This window comes from Dipodomys merriami, unplaced genomic scaffold (genome assembly GCF_024711535.1).
Source record: "Dipodomys merriami isolate MVZ:Mamm:240054 unplaced genomic scaffold, mDipMer1.0.p SCAF_14, whole genome shotgun sequence".
NCBI classification, from domain to species: Eukaryota; Metazoa; Chordata; class Mammalia; order Rodentia; family Heteromyidae; genus Dipodomys; species Dipodomys merriami.
This window is the reverse complement of record NW_027202715.1, coordinates 13,625,669-13,642,968: the sequence shown is the minus strand read 5'-3', so window position 1 is coordinate 13,642,968 and position 17,300 is coordinate 13,625,669. Positions and strand designations below refer to the sequence as shown.

Genomic DNA, 17,300 nt, shown 5'->3' with positions numbered 1-17,300 from the left:
AGTTAATCCGCCACCATAGATTGATTTTTGTGAAGAACATTCGTAAACCCAGTAGTACTTTGATTTTATCTTCAGTAGGGGAGGTTGTCTTTCTAAACTAATATTTTATTTATTTTAGTTATTTTATTTATTTATTTTTTTGGTGATCGTGGGGCCTGGGCGCTGTCCCTCAGCTCTTCAGCTCAAGGCTAGTGCTCCACCACTTGAGACACAGCACCACTTCCAGCTTTTTCTGTTTATGTGGTGCTGAGGAATCTAACCCAGGGCCTCATGCATGTGAGGAAAGCAGTCTACCACTGAGCCACCTTCCCAGCCCTAAACTAATATTTTTAAGGACCAGTTAATATACTGTCTGAATCACAAACTATTTTAGGCTTGCCAATTGGAATTGTTGCTTTGAAACAACATGCTTATTCTTCATGTTGGTAGAAACAAGATTATCTCTAGAAATAGTAGTAGCAATGTGTCATTTGTCCCTTACAAAAGAAATATTAAATAGAAAAATTGTACTAAGCTGCAGCTGCTGGGGTATGTCATTTTCAAGGAATGAAAGTGAGCAGCTAGGGTAAGTGGAGCCCTTTTGCCAGTGGAAGAGGCTAGAACAGGGTTTCAGTCTTTAAGTGGCAGTGCTGGTGGAGAGAGGGTGCTAGGGAGGGTAGATAGCATGAGATTTATAGGATTTCCTGTAAGAGAATTAAAAAATAGCTTAACCACTTTTAAAGTTATGTTTTTAGAAAGAGTTTGTCTAATAGAATTAACTATATAGTTGTAACTTTATAAGAAGGCTGAAATCCAAAGAAAATAGTAAATGACCTTGTTTATAATTTGTCTTGAGAGGAGTATTTCTACATAGTCCTGCCTTTACAGATTGGAGTGAGCATCACTGAACACATTTTCTCAGGGTTCACTCTGACCATCAGCATTAGAGCTGGCAGTGACCTGAGGAATTAAAGGCCAAGGCTTAAATTTTTAAGCACACTGCACAATAGATAGGTCAGAGCATCATTCTAACACAAGTTATAGTTTTAGGGGCATTAAATGATTGCTTCAACAATGATACTTCCCTCTTCTCAGGATGGTAAGGAGGAATAAACCAGTAACCGCCTGTTGCTATGTACTTCATATGCATCCTCTTGCCATGATAATCCTGCTTATGTCAAGCAAAATGGTACTGCTATCTCTCTTACAGTCTAGGGAACTGAATTTGGGAGACCAAATCGATTTGCCTGTGATCACACTCAGAACTCCCATGAGGTGGCTTCTGACTATTGTGCATAGCTAGCTTCCAGACTTGTAAATGCCAGTAGGAGAAAGTGCTACATACAGAGAAACATGTAATGAGGATTTCTGTTCTTTCCTTACCTAAATGAGATCTAAACTTTTCTAGCCACAGTGACTTTGTTCTCTTAGAGAATTGCAAGGATTTTTGGTCTGGGGTAAGTTTGTCTTCAAAACTGGCGTACTGCCCTTTCCCTGTGCTCCCAGGTCCTGGCATTGATGTGCCTGCCCCGGACATGAGCACCGGCGAGCGGGAGATGTCCTGGATCGCTGACACCTATGCCAGCACCATAGGGCACTATGTGAGTATCCACTGGAGCCCCAAGGCTTCCTGCACTACTGTCCACAAGAAGTAACAATGCAGCTGATTGTATGAGAAATTGGGAATCTGGGTTCATCTCTTCCCTTTGAAAAATCATAAACTTGCCATGCACACAACTTTGCTTTTCTTTTCTTTGTTACAAAACTATAAACATAGTGAACATAGGTTGAGCTGGGCCCTGGGGCTGGGACTGTCCCGCAACTAGGGCAGTTCATTTCATGAGCTACTGAAATAGGTTATTTAAGAAATATTCTAAGGTGGGCCTGGTAGTGCGTACCTGAAATCTCAGCACTCAGGAGGTTGAATCCAGGAAGATCATGAGTTAGAGGATAATCTATTCTGACTCTAGAGCTTTCACTTAAAAGGAGCAGATAAGGTACAAGAATAGTATAATACATGAGTTATACAAAGCTGCTGTTTCTAAAAGAGGGATAAATCTTAAAAATGGGTTGGATTTGAACATCTAGGAATTTAGAAGATAAGAGGAATAGAAATGGTAGAGTTTAGAATCTGGCTTTGAGCCATAGATTCATTGGTGTGAGAGATAGATGAAAAGTATTAGCAGTGTCCCTCAGGAAAGGGGTTGGAGGTGAACAGGGCAGGTCTTTCAAGATCCCAAGTGGAAAGATAAGGTCTTGGAGAAGGAGAAACAGAGAGGTATGCTGTATTTCCTGATAGGATATCACTCAGTGACATCCTGTGGCCAGGAGCTTGGGTAGTAATAGTTATACCTTTGTATAAATACTACTTCATAGTAGTATTATCTAGTACACTTAGAACTATCCACAGTGCTTAGTAAACACTAAAAATAAGTATAAATTTTACATCTAGTCATATCCATTGAAATAAACAGGAGCAGCATTAGATACATCAGAGAATCTTGGTATGGACCACCATTCCCAAAAGGACCACTTCCATATGTCACCTTTTAATATTAAATGAGCTCAACTTTTGGTTGGTTGGCTGGTAGGTTGGAGTATAATGCTGAGGCTTGGATGTAGGGTTTCATACTTGCTAGGCATATGCTCTTCCTCTTGAGCCACACCTTCAACCCTTAAAAAAGCTTTGGCTGTGTTTGAGATAGTGTCTCACTCTTGCCCTATCTGGCTTGGACCAGACCATAATCTTCTTACACTTCCTGTTGGAGCTGGGATGGCAGGTGCTCTTTGCCCTACCCATTGTTTTCTGACAATGGGGTCTCTCCATCCTTTTTGCCTAGGCCGTAAACTGCCATCCTTTCAGACTGAATCTCTAAGTAACTAAGTTGATAGGCCACCTCACCCTGCATTGAGAGGATTGTAAACTAATAGCATTATTACTTGTAGTTTGTTCACAGTGATGGCAGCACAAGAAAAGTTTACAAGGCATTGTCAGCTAAACTGTACTAAGAAGAGACCTTTCTTCAACTGATAGGAAATTGAAAGTCCAGGCATATATAAGGAAGTCATAGGTTTTTTTGGGGGGGGAAGGGGTTGGGTTTTTGTTTTTTGTTTTTTGTTTTTATTGTGAGGAAGTCATAGTTTTGGTTACTCATTTTTAGACTAGAGCTCTGTCCTCTTGGCAGTGCAGCATGGAAGAGTGGTGCTATCTCCCTACCTCCCAAGGTTCTAGGACCATTAGGTATGCTAGTGAGCCTGGCAGCTGGCACCAGGCCTGTTCTCAGACAGTATTTCCTTCAGCCTCAGCATTTGCATTTCCACTGTTCAGAAGCATTTGGCAACTTACAAGGCTTGCAGTTAAGTTTTAATTATTCATGAAAGGAAACTGTGGGAAAACTACTGTTTCTATAGCGCTTTATAAGACTGTCCATTTTAACCTCCTTCCTTTCTGTTGGTAATTATACAGGTTCTCTATGTAAAAATACTTGATGAATATAAAGACCAGGTCACTAACTCTTCTGCCATAGCATAATATTGGGGATAGAAATTTGATGTGACACTAGGCACTGCACGTGATCAATAGTAGCAAGTTGCCTCAATCCTCTGCCAATTTCCTATATATATATAGGGAGATTGCCTCTCCTCTCCAGTTCATGATCCATGTGTCTGTTCCAGTCTTCTGCTTGCCGTGTTTGTAGTAGGTGTGCTGATTTGAAGGAAACCTCCTTCCTTCCTTATAATTAAACCTAATTTTGACCAAGAGTATACATGTACACCCAGAGTGGAAAGAGGGGCGGGCCAAGAGATGACTGGTAAAAACTCAAGCGGATTGATGCCTCTCGCTTTGCAGAGCTAATGATGCTGGCCAGTGATACTGGCACCCACACTGGCACAGTCCTCAGTATCTTGCCCACATATACCTTTTTAAACATTCTTAAATACTTTCCTCCTCTCTTAAATAAACTTAAGTATCTTTCCAAGTTCCCTTTTTAAAATAAAAGAATAGCTTGTCAGAAGAATGCAATATTTCTGAATCTCCCCATCCAAGAAAGCTGCACATTGCCTCTTCCTGTCTCTAGCTGATGTGGTGATATAGTCAAGTCTTGTGGTAGATTAAGACCAGTGGAATGTATATACCTTGACTCAGAATGACTTGTGCTCCATTGAAATAATAGCTTCAGGTTGAATGTGCCTACTTTTATAATAATTGGTTATTGCATTTGATACTAATATCTAAACCCTTTATTTTCTCCTGGCAGGAACTTTTTATATTTTCTAGAACAGAAAGTTGAAAAAATGAGGCCTGTCCCTATTAGTGAATTGTGCTTTAGATATATGCATACTTACAGACATGCAAGCACTTGGCACTACACCCTTTTTCTTTTCAGCTTTTTGAGGTCTCACTAGGCCTCCCAAGCTGGCCTCAAACTCTCAAGTTCTTCCTGCCTCAGCTTCCTAAGTGCTGGGAATACAGGTGTGTGCCACCATGTCACCATTTACACATTTTGTTTGATATTTTGAGACAAGGCCTTACCATATAGCCTAGACAGGTTTTGAACTTAGAAGTCTCCTGTTACACATTTTTTCATGAGAGTATTTTTTGTTTAATGAGAATGTGCTTTGACTTTAGTTGGTTGATCGTAGGACTTGAGTTATTTCCTTCTTTAAGTCATGCCTCCTCTTGCAGGATATTAATGCACATGCCTGCGTTACTGGTAAACCCATCAGTCAAGGTGGCATCCACGGGCGCATCTCTGCAACTGGCCGTGGTGTGTTCCATGGGATTGAAAATTTCATCAATGAAGCTTCTTACATGAGCATTTTAGGGATGACACCAGGATTTGGGGATAAGACATTTGTTGTTCAGGTAAAAAAAAAAAAGGTTTATAATTTACATTTTTTTAATGTTTATAGATTTGTAGCTTTAAATTTTATTCTTTTGAATCTTTTAGGTTTTTAGTGTGGTTCCTGTATAATACATCCTTTTCCTTTAACCTTGGTTTAATTCATCTCTCTTAGATACTTGTGAATTATTTTTTTATTTCTTTATATATTAGTTGTATCTTGGGGACATAACAGTTTTCTACAACTGTTGTGAATGTGCAGAAAAGTTTGTCCATTGGCTCAGAATTATCTGATATGTGAATCTAAGGGACTGCAAATTAAAATGAATGATACTTTAAAATAGAGATTCTATTCCTCTAACCTAGTGACATACCTTTATACAGCCATAGGAACCACTGGTCATTGGAGAATGACCACAGTGGAGTAGTCATTACTATGGAATGAGAAACCATAGGAGTACATTGGTCAGAATATGATCCATGCCGGGCGCCGATGGTTCACGCCTGTATTCCTAGCTACTCAGAAGGCTGAGATCTGAGGATCGCAGTTCAAAGCCAGCCCAGACAAGAAAGTCCGTGAGACTCTTATCTCCAGTTAACCACCAGAAAACCAGAAGTGGTGCTGTGGCACAAGTGGTAGAGCACTAGCCTTGAAATGAAGAGCACAGCGACAGCATCCAAGCCCAGAGTTCAAGCCCTACGCCAAACCAAAAAAAAAAAAAAAGATTCATACAAAGCCTTTTTATGTCATCTATAATTTTTCTTCACAGGGATTTGGTAATGTGGGCCTGCACTCTATGAGATATTTACATCGTTTTGGTGCTAAATGTGTTGGTGTTGGTGAATCTGATGGGAGTATATGGAATCCAGATGGTATTGACCCAAAGGAACTGGAAGATTTCAAATTGGTATGTTAATCTAATTTCTAGAACAGTTTGATTACCCTTAGCCTTATCTTATTTAAACCTATTCCCATTGCTCTTTTCAATTATTAATATATTTTTAAAAGCTTTTAATAAATACATTTTTATGTAGTAGGCACAAAATAAAGCCATCTAGACTTTGGAACAGGCATTAATTCTGTTTTTCAATCAATTACAGCAACATGGATCGATTCTGGGCTTCCCCAAGGCAAAGGTCTATGAGGGAAGTATCTTGGAAGCTGACTGTGACATACTGATCCCTGCTGCCAGCGAGAAGCAGTTGACCAAGTCCAACGCACCCAGAGTCAAAGCCAAGGTGCAAGCATTACCATTGTCTTATAAAATTAGGGTGATCTGAGTAAAAAGTCTCATTTTATTAACATCTTTATTGGTGGCATATACCATAAATTCCACACATTTAAAGTACTCTCATAATTTTCAGTATGTTCAGAGTTGTGCAACTTCCAAAATGTAAGGAAGAAAAATAGAGACAAAATTAGCATTATATACTCATAAATTTAGTAGAGCAAAATAACTTGTAAAGTTTAATTAAAATTATGCTTTTCCTCTCATCCTCCTATCCACACCTCTTGCCCAATGACTGTGTTCCTGGCATTTTCCATCTGTCCCTGACTCTTGCAGATCATTGCTGAAGGTGCCAATGGACCGACCACTCCAGAAGCTGATAAGATTTTCCTGGAGAGGAACATCATGGTTATTCCAGTAAGTCATCTATGTTCAACAGTATCTGAAACCATAAGTGTCTTTCATTATTTTGAGAAAATAAAGTGAATCAAGCATGATGGTTCATGCTTCTAATCTCAGCACTTAGAAAGCTGAGGCAAAAGGATAGTGAGTTTGAGACCAGCCTGGGCTACATAGTAAGATCATGTATCAAAAAATAAAGGAAAAACTACTGTGAGGAGCATGTGTTCATGGTATGTCATTGGAAGTAAGTGTGGTCAGAGGATCCATTTTGAAGGGCCTCTTGAGAGAAGCATGTAAGAAATTGAACTTAACTGAATAGGCTACTGAAGGGTAATGGGAGAAGGAAAACAGTCATTAACTCTGAAATTTCTGATACTATGGAATTGTTTAAAGCTTAGACTGCCTTGGTATTGAATTTCTTGACTACAAGAAATAACTGGAAAATTGATTTACTTGTTTTTATATATTGATTTGTTGTTTTTGGTGTTGGTGCTGGTAGTACTAAAGTTTGAAGCTCAGTGCCTTACACTTTCTAGGCTGGTGCTCTTACCACTTAAACCATGTCTCAAGTCTGGCATTTTACTGGTTAATTGGACTTGTGTGTCTCGTGGGCTTTTCTTCTCTGGGCTCAACCTCCTGAGTAGCTAGGATTACAGGCGTGTGCCACAGGTACTCAGCATGTTCATGTTCTTATTTCTTTGTTGTCACAATTTGTGTATAGGATCTCTACTTGAATGCTGGAGGAGTGACAGTGTCTTACTTTGAGTGGCTGAAGAATCTAAATCATGTCAGCTATGGTCGACTGACCTTCAAATATGAAAGAGATTCTAACTACCACTTGCTCAGTGAGTTCCCATATTCTTGTTCTCCAGAAATAATAATGTGAGACAGTTAAAAGGCTGGAAAAAAAGTCATATGCTTCATTAACTATTCACTGTATTGACTGATATGTTTTACCAAGATTTTTATATTACAAAGTAATATTCCAGAATGTAATCTGCAAGTTAATATTGTTTTGTTTTTATAAGTCTTTTAAGCATCAACCTTTTATCATTGAAATTCATCCATTCAACTATTTCTGGTTGCTCCTAGAAAAGTTCTGAAATGTTTTGAGTCCTCTGATGAGAATACTTGTTTTTGTCTAAGTAAAGTCAGCTCCACAGTTAAGAGGAGAATTTCTCATCAGGCTGAAATGAGACTGGGGCCTCCAGCTGAGCTCCTGTACTTGGTCACTGAGAAGCTGGCCAAGTGTCCATTGATTGCCTTTTCTTTTTCCCCAGCATTTTCTTTTTAGTAGAACTAAAGGAAACCTCTGGTAATGGGTGTTATGGAAACAGAGCAGTGACCTAAATTCACATTTACGCAGGAATTTGGCAGTCTTGTGTTCCTTTCTGAGTTTTTAATGATTAACCCTTCCATGTCATTCGTGCTAAGTATCTAAAACTATTGGTTTAGGGTTATGGATATAGTTTGGGACTACTTTGAGTTCTTACTATTTCCCCCTTCCTCTACCAGCAGTATCTTACCTTGATCTCTTGGCTTTTTATAGTGTCTGTTCAAGAGAGCTTAGAAAGAAAATTCGGAAAGCATGGTGGAACAATTCCTGTCGTGCCCACAGCAGAATTCCAGGACAGAATATCGGTAAGTCTGGCACTTCACATATATTCAGTCACAGATGGTAACATAAAAACTATAGCATGCAGTGATGTCTCCCATGACCACCTCCTTCCCAGAACCACAACTCTCTTAATTCTTGCTCTCTGGCTGGAAAGCCTGATTCCCATGTACAACTGTGCCTTTTCTTTTACAGTCTTTGCTGCATGCCAGAATTTAGGGCATATTTCCATCATGAGTGACTGGCAGTGCAATGAGAAGGCTTTTGGCTGGTTATTTAAGGATGGAGTCCCATGGACTTTTCTGCTGACAACAAGTACATGGACTTTGTTGCCCAGGCTGACTTCTTCCTTCAAACTGTGATCCTCCAGATCTCAGCCTCTTGAATAGCTAGGATTATAGGTATCCACCAGTACCCAGCCTTCTCCCCTCCCCCCCACCTTTTTTTTTTTCTTTTGCCAGTCCTGGAGCTTGAATTCAGGGGGGTTTGGGCACTGTCTCTGAGCTGCTATTGCTCAAAGCTAGCACTCAATACTAAGCCCCATTCCCAGCCCCATTCTTCCCCCCCCCCCTTTTTTTTTTTTTAACAATCTTTGGTAAACTTACTGGTCTTTCAGTGTTTAAATGATTTTGTATCCTCTGGTTTTAGACTTGTAGTGCTATATTTCATTCTCATTGATTTCAAGGAGTCTTAGCAGTCAAAAATGCATTTTTTAATTGCATGTTACCATGCATCTATAGTTCCAGTACTAGGGTGTTATGTAGGGAGTCTGGCCTGGGTTTTGGTTAGTAAAACCCTGCCTCAGAAAACAAAAAACTGCCAGCTTCACACCTGTAAAGCCCAGCTACTCAGGAAGCAAAGATTAGTTCAAAGCAAGCCTAGGCAAAAAGGTAGTAAGATCCCACTATAAATAATAAACTCATGCATGGTGTACACACCTATGATCCTGGCTACTTAAAAGGTCAAAGATCTTAGTTGAAGGCTGGCTCCAGACAAGACTGAGACCTTACAGGAAACTAAAAACAGGTTGGGTATATGGTAGAGCACTTTAGCAAATGGAAAATCTTGCATTCAACCTCATACAGCCCAAAAAGAAAAAAACTTACCCTCAGCTAAAGGGTTGCATCCCATTTTCTGACCTAATATCCTCACAAAGTACTCGTACTTCTCTCACTAAGTTCCATGCTCCATCATTATTAACTGATCATTTTGTTTCATATAGGCAACACAACACCGGGCTTGAATTCTCTGCCTCCTCCATGCCACTGCCTCTGCATTTGCCAGCCTTGCCAGCACTTAAATCCTGACCTCTAGCCCCAGGTGGCGCTCAGGAATCAGATTCCTCTCTTCTCTCTCACTGATTGCATTGTGTTCCTCCTCACCTTTCCTTCCTCTTGCTTTCCAGCTTATGAGTAACTGTCTTATCATGGGGAAAGTAGAAGCAGGCCAAGAACTTGTGCATACCCACCCTGTTCCTTTTCCCTACCCTTACTTAGGCCATCTTCTCTTGTTGTAGATCAGATGTTTGTGCTTCTAGTTAAGCTCAGCTCTTGCTCTATGCATTACATGGCCTGTCTCCAGCTTCTCAGATGTGTTGTAAGTCTTGCCCTCTTTGCACATCAATTTTTCCCTCTATTGAGTCATAGAGTATGCTGTTCAAAAACATGCATCTTAGTCCCACCTCTTCCAATTACTGCCATTTTATTTCTCTCATATATATAGTGTCTTCTATTCATTTTGCCAGTATAGGATTCTAACTGGGGGCCTCATGCTTGCCCAGTTGATAGTGCTGGCTATAGCTTGGGCCATGCCTCCATCACAGCCTTTGGCTGGTTATTTTAAAAGATAGTGTCTGGCAATCTTCTGCCCAGAGATAGACTTTTCTTCCCAGACAGGTGTCGAATTATCCTCTAGATTTTAGCCTCCTTCCTGAGTAGCTGGTATGGGTCATCAGCACCAGGCTTTGTTTTTCTGTTCTTGAACCAGTGCCAACCAGCTGTTCTTGCCAAAGGACCCAGTGACATCAGCATCATCCAGTCCATTGACCACTTTTCAGTCCTCATCTGAACCAGACTCATCAGCAACTCATCTCACTATTGATTGATCACAGCAGCCCGGATATATTGGCATCTCTTAGCTCTCAGGACACCACATTCTTGCTGTCTTTCCATCCTGCTTGCTAATTCTGCTTGCCTTTTGCTCATCTTCCTACCTCTTAGTATTGGGAGGCCTTAGTACCTGAGCCTTTACCTAGATTCAAAATGCCTCATGGTTTTAAGTCCATGTATATGCATTATCCCTTACCCCACTAGAATATAGGCTCTATGCAAACATTTTCTTCTCAGCTGTGTCCCTAATACCAGAAAGAGCCTGGCATATAGGAAGTACTCAGTTAATGTTTGAGTGTATGAATCAATCAACCAATGAAACAGTAGTATTCAGCATACAGAGGAAGTTTTCTTTTTCCCTAATTTAACAGACCAAAACAAAATTTAATGCAAAAGTTATGTACGTATACCTTCTCAAATGAATACAGTATGTCATCAAGATGTTCAATACAGATAACTTTGTGTTAATGACCCTCTTTATAGCTGCATATGTTACATTAAGAGTGGTAGTTATACAATGTTCAAGAGGAAGTGTACTCATTACCTCACTCATGTAACTGTAACCCTCTGTATAGTATCTTTACAATAAAAAAAAAAGATAATGCTAAGTGAAATGAACCCGAGATACAGACATAAGGTTTCTCTTTGTTGTGGTTTTTAATGTACTATGTGATTTTTTTTTGTTTCCTTTATATATCCCCTGTTGTCACTGTACTTGATTTGGGTTCCCTGCATCTTATATATACATTTGTCTAATTTGAGGAGAGGAAGGGAAATAACAGAACACTGAAACAAGGACACAGACACCCATTGCAACAATGATGCCCACAAGACAATATACTGGAAGTGAACTTTACAACTTTGGGCGGGGAGGAGGGGAAGAATGAGGGAGGTGGGAGAGGGAAGGGATAGTGGGAGAACAAGGGAAGGGCTAACAATGCTCGATAAGAAATGTACTCATTGCCTTACTCATGTAACTGTAACCCCTCTGTACAGCATCTTTACAATAAAAAAAATTATTACTGTTGGAAAAAAAAAGAGTGGTAGTTATAGTTACCTTTAAATTTCATAGGAAGCGCCGGGCGCTGGTGGCTCACGCCTGTAATCCTAGCTACTCAGGAGGCTGAGATCTGAGGATCGCGGTTCAAAGCCAGCCCGGGCAGGAGAGACTGTGAGACTCCTATCTCCAATAAACCACCAGAAAACCGGAAGTGGCGCTGTAGCTCAAGTGGTAGAGCGCTCGCCTTGAGCTGAAGAGCTGAGGGACAGCGCCCAGGCCCAGAGTTCAAGCCCCACGGCCGACAAAAAAAAAAAAAAAAAAAAAAAAAAAAATTTCATAGGAAGCTTTTCAAGATAAGTCTATTCAAAGAAATTAATCTATAGATTTAATTTGTATAGGAAAGAGATAAGCTGACTTGATGCGGTTGGAGGTCGTCTGTAACCTTCTCTAGCCTGTCTGTTCCTCATTAGTAAAATTAAAGGGTTACTAAGATCTTTTGGTTCTACCCAAGAACTGTAGCGTTAGCAAGATTCCTTCCTGTGTCCTGTCCAGTGTTGCTGTTCACCTGGAAAACTGAGGTGAATGCCATGATGAGTTAGAGGTGCTAATCTTGCTATTTACCCTCAGGTTTCTTGGCTATCCTCTTCTGTTTCAGTGTTTTACCATGATCTTACTTAATGAGTATTTCTTTCTATCCAACATCATTAAAACTAAATTGTGATTAAAATGTAGCTGCTTCAATGAAGAGATTATGAAGATACTATGCTTTGGCTTGGGTATATGTAGGTCAGTGGTAAAGCATTGGTCTAGCATGCCTGAAGCCCTGGGTTCCATTCTCAGTACCAAAAAGAAAAAATATATTGTATCTTGATACTGTACAGAAATTGCAAGGCTTTATTGAAAAGAAAAGAGTATTTTAAGAGTCCTTGGTAATCAGCTGGTCATCAGTGGCTTGCACCTATAATCCTAGCTACTTGGGAGACCAAGAATGGAAGTCCAGATCACTGTTCAGGCAGAAAGTTTGTGAGATTCTCCTTCTCAATCCATAACTGAGTACTGTAGCAGCTGCCTGTCATCCCAAGCTACACGAGAGACTAAGACTCAGAGGGTCACTAATGGGTCACTGGCCTGGAGGCCAGCTAGAGCAGAAAAATGACATTACAAGAGGGACTAACTTACTCCAAGAAATGAAGCCAAACACAGTGGCACATACCTGTGATCCCAGCAACAAAGAAAAAACACCTGAAGAAGGTGTATGACAGCTCTGGTACATGCCCAGGCAGGAAGTGACACCCTGTCTCAAAACTAACTGGCATGGAGCTAGGAAGTTGGCTCAGTGTCTAGAGTGCTTGCCTTGCATGCGTGAGGCCCTCGGTTCGATTCCTCAGCACCACATAAGCAGAAAAAGCCAGAAGTGGGACTGAGGCTCAAGTGGTAGAGTGCAGATCTACAGCTGAAGAGCTGAGGGACAGCGCCCACCAGAGTTCAGGCCCCACAACCAACCAACCAACCAACAAATAAATAAATAAATAACTGGCATATGCAGGGTGCCAGTGGCTAATTCTACTCAGGAAACTGAGATCTGAGGATAACAGTTAAAAGCTAGCTCAGGCAGGAAAGTCCATGAGACTCTTAATTAACTGCCAAAAAAAAAGCCAGAAGTAGATAGAGCTGTGGCCCAAGTGGTAGAGTGCTAACCTTGAGCAAAACAGTTCAGGAACAAGCTGGGCACTGGTGGCTCATGCCTATAATCCTAGCTACTCAGCAGGTTGAGATCTGAGGATTGTGGTTCAAAGCCAGCTCAGGCAGAAAAGTCTGTGAGACTCTTACCTCCAATAAACCACCAGAAAACCAAAAGTGGCGCTGTGACTCAAGAGGTAGAGCATTAGCCTTGAGCTGAAGAGCTGAGGGACTGCTACCAGGCCCAGAGTTCAAGGCCCAGGACCAGGACAGGACAGGGTAGGATAGGATAGGTAGGATAGGATAGATAAAACCAGCATAAAACAAAATTGGATATGTGGCTTAAATAGTAGAGACCCAGCCTACCAGGGTCAAGGTCCTGAGTTCAAGCTCCAGCCAAAAATGAAAAAAGATTGAATCCTTAGTATTCTTCTAGAGACACAAATCAAGTCTTTGTATAAAGTTGTGTTCTTTTTCCTAACAGGGTGCATCAGAGAAAGATATCGTGCACTCTGGCTTAGCCTACACCATGGAGCGGTCTGCCCGGGTAGGTATGCAGATGGCGTCTGCTTTCTGCTCAGCTGTTATCTCTGGACAGATTGTGTGTGGTGAAAGAAAGCAAACACCAATCTGGTACATGATCCACATTTATGTGCAGTAGATTTATGCCTGTTCACACTCAGAGAACTGTTGTCAGCCCTCAGATAAGTCTCTCAGCCCTCAGCAATAAATCAGGCTGAGTTAGAAAGGAATGCTTGGTAGTTGGCTAAATACTGAATAACCAAATAGACAACATGACTGCTGTGGGAAGCTATCTTACTATAGAATTTAGTATAAGTAAGGATTTTTTGACCATTCAATTCCTATTTCAGGCAAGGCCAAAAAGTGAGTGAGTCTAATTTTTCTAATTCCTTCTTGAGCTCAAATTCTCTCATTGGATCTCCAAGTTGGAGTAGCATGAACAGATACTGATAAAGAAAGCTGTGCTTTGTTTTGATAGTTCTTTTTTGAGTTCTGATTGAAGTGTTATAAATCCAACCACATACTGTGCCTCACACCCGTAATCCAGCTACTCAAGAGACTGAGAGCTGGGATCTCTGTTCAAAGCCAGCCAGGGCAGGAAAGTCTATGAGACTCTTATCTCCAATTAAACACAAAAAGCTTCAAGTGAAGCTGTGGAGCTCAAGTAATAAGAGTGCTAGCCAAAAAAAAGCTCAGAAAGCACACAGGCCCAGAGTTCAAGCACCAGTACTGACATAAAAAAAATTAAAAATAAACATAAGTCCATCCTTTCAATGTATGCAATCCACAAGCCTTTCATATATTCACAAAGATGTGAAGCCATCGCCACATTCTTGGTTACTTTGAACAGTCATTAGTATAGGTATGAACTCATTCCAGATAACTGGATGTCTAATGGACAGAGAGATCACAGGCTGCTGCATAGATAATAATCATTCATATTCTATAAGATTAGTCCTTCCTGCCTAGAGGGAAGTCCGTTGCCACAGAAGTTTTCTTTGGCCACCAGCACTTCCTTGATCCCTCTGTGTACTTTGTGTGTCATGTCCCAGCTTACATAAGTCATGTGGTCTTCTCTGCCTTTTCTTCCTTATTCTAGCAAATTATGCGCACAGCCATGAAGTATAACCTGGGCTTGGACCTGAGAACAGCTGCCTATGTCAACGCCATTGAGAAAGTCTTCAAAGTGTACAACGAGGCTGGTGTGACTTTCACATAGATGGATTGTGGCTACGTTCCTCACCCTCTTCACCCATAACTTCTGCCGACCTATCACAAGTTTACATGTAACCACAGAACTCTCTCTCTCTCTCTTATGACTCATTAGGTAATGGACACTGTTCTCAACAAGTCAGTCTGAATCAGCCCCTTAAGAAAGAAACTAAGTTTAGAGGATCATGTACAAATGGAATGTGAAAGTATAAATCACTTAAGCTAGAAAACCATTTAGAAATTTTGCCTTTTAATAAAAAGTCTCTCCCACCTGGCTTTGCTGCCTCATTCCAGGCTCTTCTCCACAGAGTCAGTGCTGCTGCCAGGAAGGGCATCAAGAGCAGCCACCTACTACTTTATCTCCAGACAAGCCTGGGCACATGACTCTGACACATGGAAGAAGTAGTACATGGCATTTTCAGAAAGTGGCATGGTCCTCAAGTGAATTACTGGTATTGCACATCAGCAAAACCAGAATGAAAGCTTTTCTCCTAATGCATTTTATTCTTCCAGAATAAAATAAGAACATGCTGCTGTAATATTGCCTTTAATTACTTAACAAGCCTAACTTGACTCAAGCAGTGAAAGCCTATAAACAATGATGAAAGCTAGTATTTTTATAACATAAAACAGTATCATTTGTAGTTTATCAGTCATATATTACTGTCCAGCAAAAATAGTCCTGCAGAGACCTATCTGCAAATGAGGGAGGCTATTTTAGAGAATTTGCTAAATAACTACAATTACAACACATAGTCCAAAGAATACAGTAACTTCCTTATCATGTTAGTTGTTCCCTTTTGAAGAGCTTCTGTTGTGTAATTGAACCATAATTGAAGTAGAATGTTCCAGAAAAGAGGGGAAAAAAAACATTTGAGCTCCCTTTGGAGTCTGATGAAGTCTGAACCCTTCCAGTGAGTGGCTTGACCGTGTCCTCCTTTTAGAGACTAATCATGCTGCACTTGGCTTCAGCAGCAGGCTAGAAACAGCCTGAGGTTGAGTGTTTGGTTTGGGGATTACTTGGTCGAGTCCTTTTTAACAGTAGGGGTCCCAATGAATTACTAGATACTATTTATGTATGAACACTTTTTTTTTTAACCATATCCTTTCAAATTTCTAACTACTTTGTAACTGCATGACTTAACCTGGTGATAAAGAGCAGTTATTAAAAGCCTACCTTTTTAAAGCCTATGTTTCCTTTCTGTGGTTTTTAATACTGATTATGAATAGACAATAAATCTTTAATTGGGGTTAGCAATGCCTATGTAACTTTGCTATTCGCTATATTATGAGCTGCTCAAATTTTATTTCTGTGCCACTCACCCTTCATTTTACTAAACAGTATTAGCATCTGTAATGCTTAAAGCTGACATACTAAAAGTGATTTCTAGTGCCTTTTAAATTAAGGGAGTTTGGAATGACTTAGCCACCAAGTGTAACAGCCTTGTAAGAATACTAGCTGTAATCAGCAGAGCAGGGTCCTATGCTAGAGTTTATCAGCTAAAGTGCCCAGTGTGTGTGTAACTTTCACTGGATTCTTTGGCTTTCACTGCTCTGCCTCTGTACTCCTAGCCAAGGCAGTCAGATGGGCAAGCCTGGTAGCACTGGGATGTAGCCATTCCTGGACACTTCGTGTCTGTCTGCTCTTTAGGTAAAGTACTGAAGTTTGAAAGGATGCTGAGTGAGGCAGATGTTTCACCCCACCCGAAGTGTGGTGATAAGTCTTAGTCATGCCCTGAGCTAAACATCAGGAGTATTGATTGTGAGGGATTTACTAATATTCAAGTTAGAGAAGTGAATTGTCTAAGGAATGGAGTCTTGATGGGTAAAAGAGAAATCTTGTCCTTGCCAACAATACAAACACAAGATAGCACTACTGCCCCAACAACTTAAAATTCTTCTAAAGCCTCAGACATAATGCTCTTAATTTCTTCTAAAATAGTCTTAAACCACTTAGCACCTGAAAAATTCTTTTTTTCAGTCATAGGGTTGAACCCAGTACATGGACACTGTCCCTGAGCTCTTTTGCTCAAGGCTAGTGCTCTTTGAGCCACAGCTGCACTTAACGGTTTTTGAGTGGCTAATTAGCCATAAGAGTCTTGTGGGCTTTTCTCCCCTGACTGGTTTCAAACTATGATCCTGAAGTCTCATCCTCCTGAATAGAATTACAGGCATAAGCCACCAGCTCCTGGCTACCTGAAAAATTCTTAAAGGCTGCTTATAAGTCCCATGTCAGGAAATATCTTCATTTTCTGGTTGATTAAATTTAGCAAAAAGGGGGCTGGGAAGGTAGCTCAGTGGTAGAATGGCTTGCCTTGCATGCATGAGGCCCTGGGTTCAATTCTTCAGCACCACATAATCAGAAAAGTCCGGAAGTGGCACTGTGGCTCAAGTGGTAGAGCACTATCCTTGAGCTGAAGAGCTGAGGGATAGTGCCCAGGCCCAGAGTTCAGGCCCCAGACCAACTCAAAAAAAAGAAACAGGAAAAAGTGCTTTTGATTGGCAATGTCTCATAGGATAGAGAACCTAGTTAGGGAGCTAGAAGCCCTATGTTCAAGCCCCAGTACCACCAAAAAGAAGTGCTTTGGACAGCAAATTCCATATTCCTAAGGCCTTAGCCCTGCTATTTAATCAAATAGCCCAGGCATGGCTGTATGGACCTTGTACAAAAGTCTGGAGGGTTGCTTTGTAGTTTGGGTATTAGATTGT

At 40.7% G+C, this 17,300-nt stretch overlaps 1 protein-coding gene across 1 annotated transcript in view; it reads left to right on the top strand.

The window, feature by feature from the left end:
- Glud1 (glutamate dehydrogenase 1) overlaps positions 1-15,782 on the top strand; it is a 35,192-nt gene extending 19,410 nt beyond the window's left edge. The window contains exons 5-13 of the mRNA XM_070020773.1: positions 1,486-1,580; positions 4,667-4,846; positions 5,594-5,731; positions 5,925-6,062; positions 6,389-6,469; positions 7,176-7,299; positions 8,004-8,095; positions 13,342-13,404; positions 14,479-15,782. Coding sequence (XP_069876874.1) covers positions 1,486-1,580; positions 4,667-4,846; positions 5,594-5,731; positions 5,925-6,062; positions 6,389-6,469; positions 7,176-7,299; positions 8,004-8,095; positions 13,342-13,404; positions 14,479-14,598 — 1,031 coding nt within the window. The 3' untranslated portion in view covers positions 14,599-15,782. The remainder of the gene's footprint in view (positions 1-1,485; positions 1,581-4,666; positions 4,847-5,593; positions 5,732-5,924; positions 6,063-6,388; positions 6,470-7,175; positions 7,300-8,003; positions 8,096-13,341; positions 13,405-14,478) is intronic.
- Positions 15,783-17,300: the final 1,518 nt, after the last annotated feature.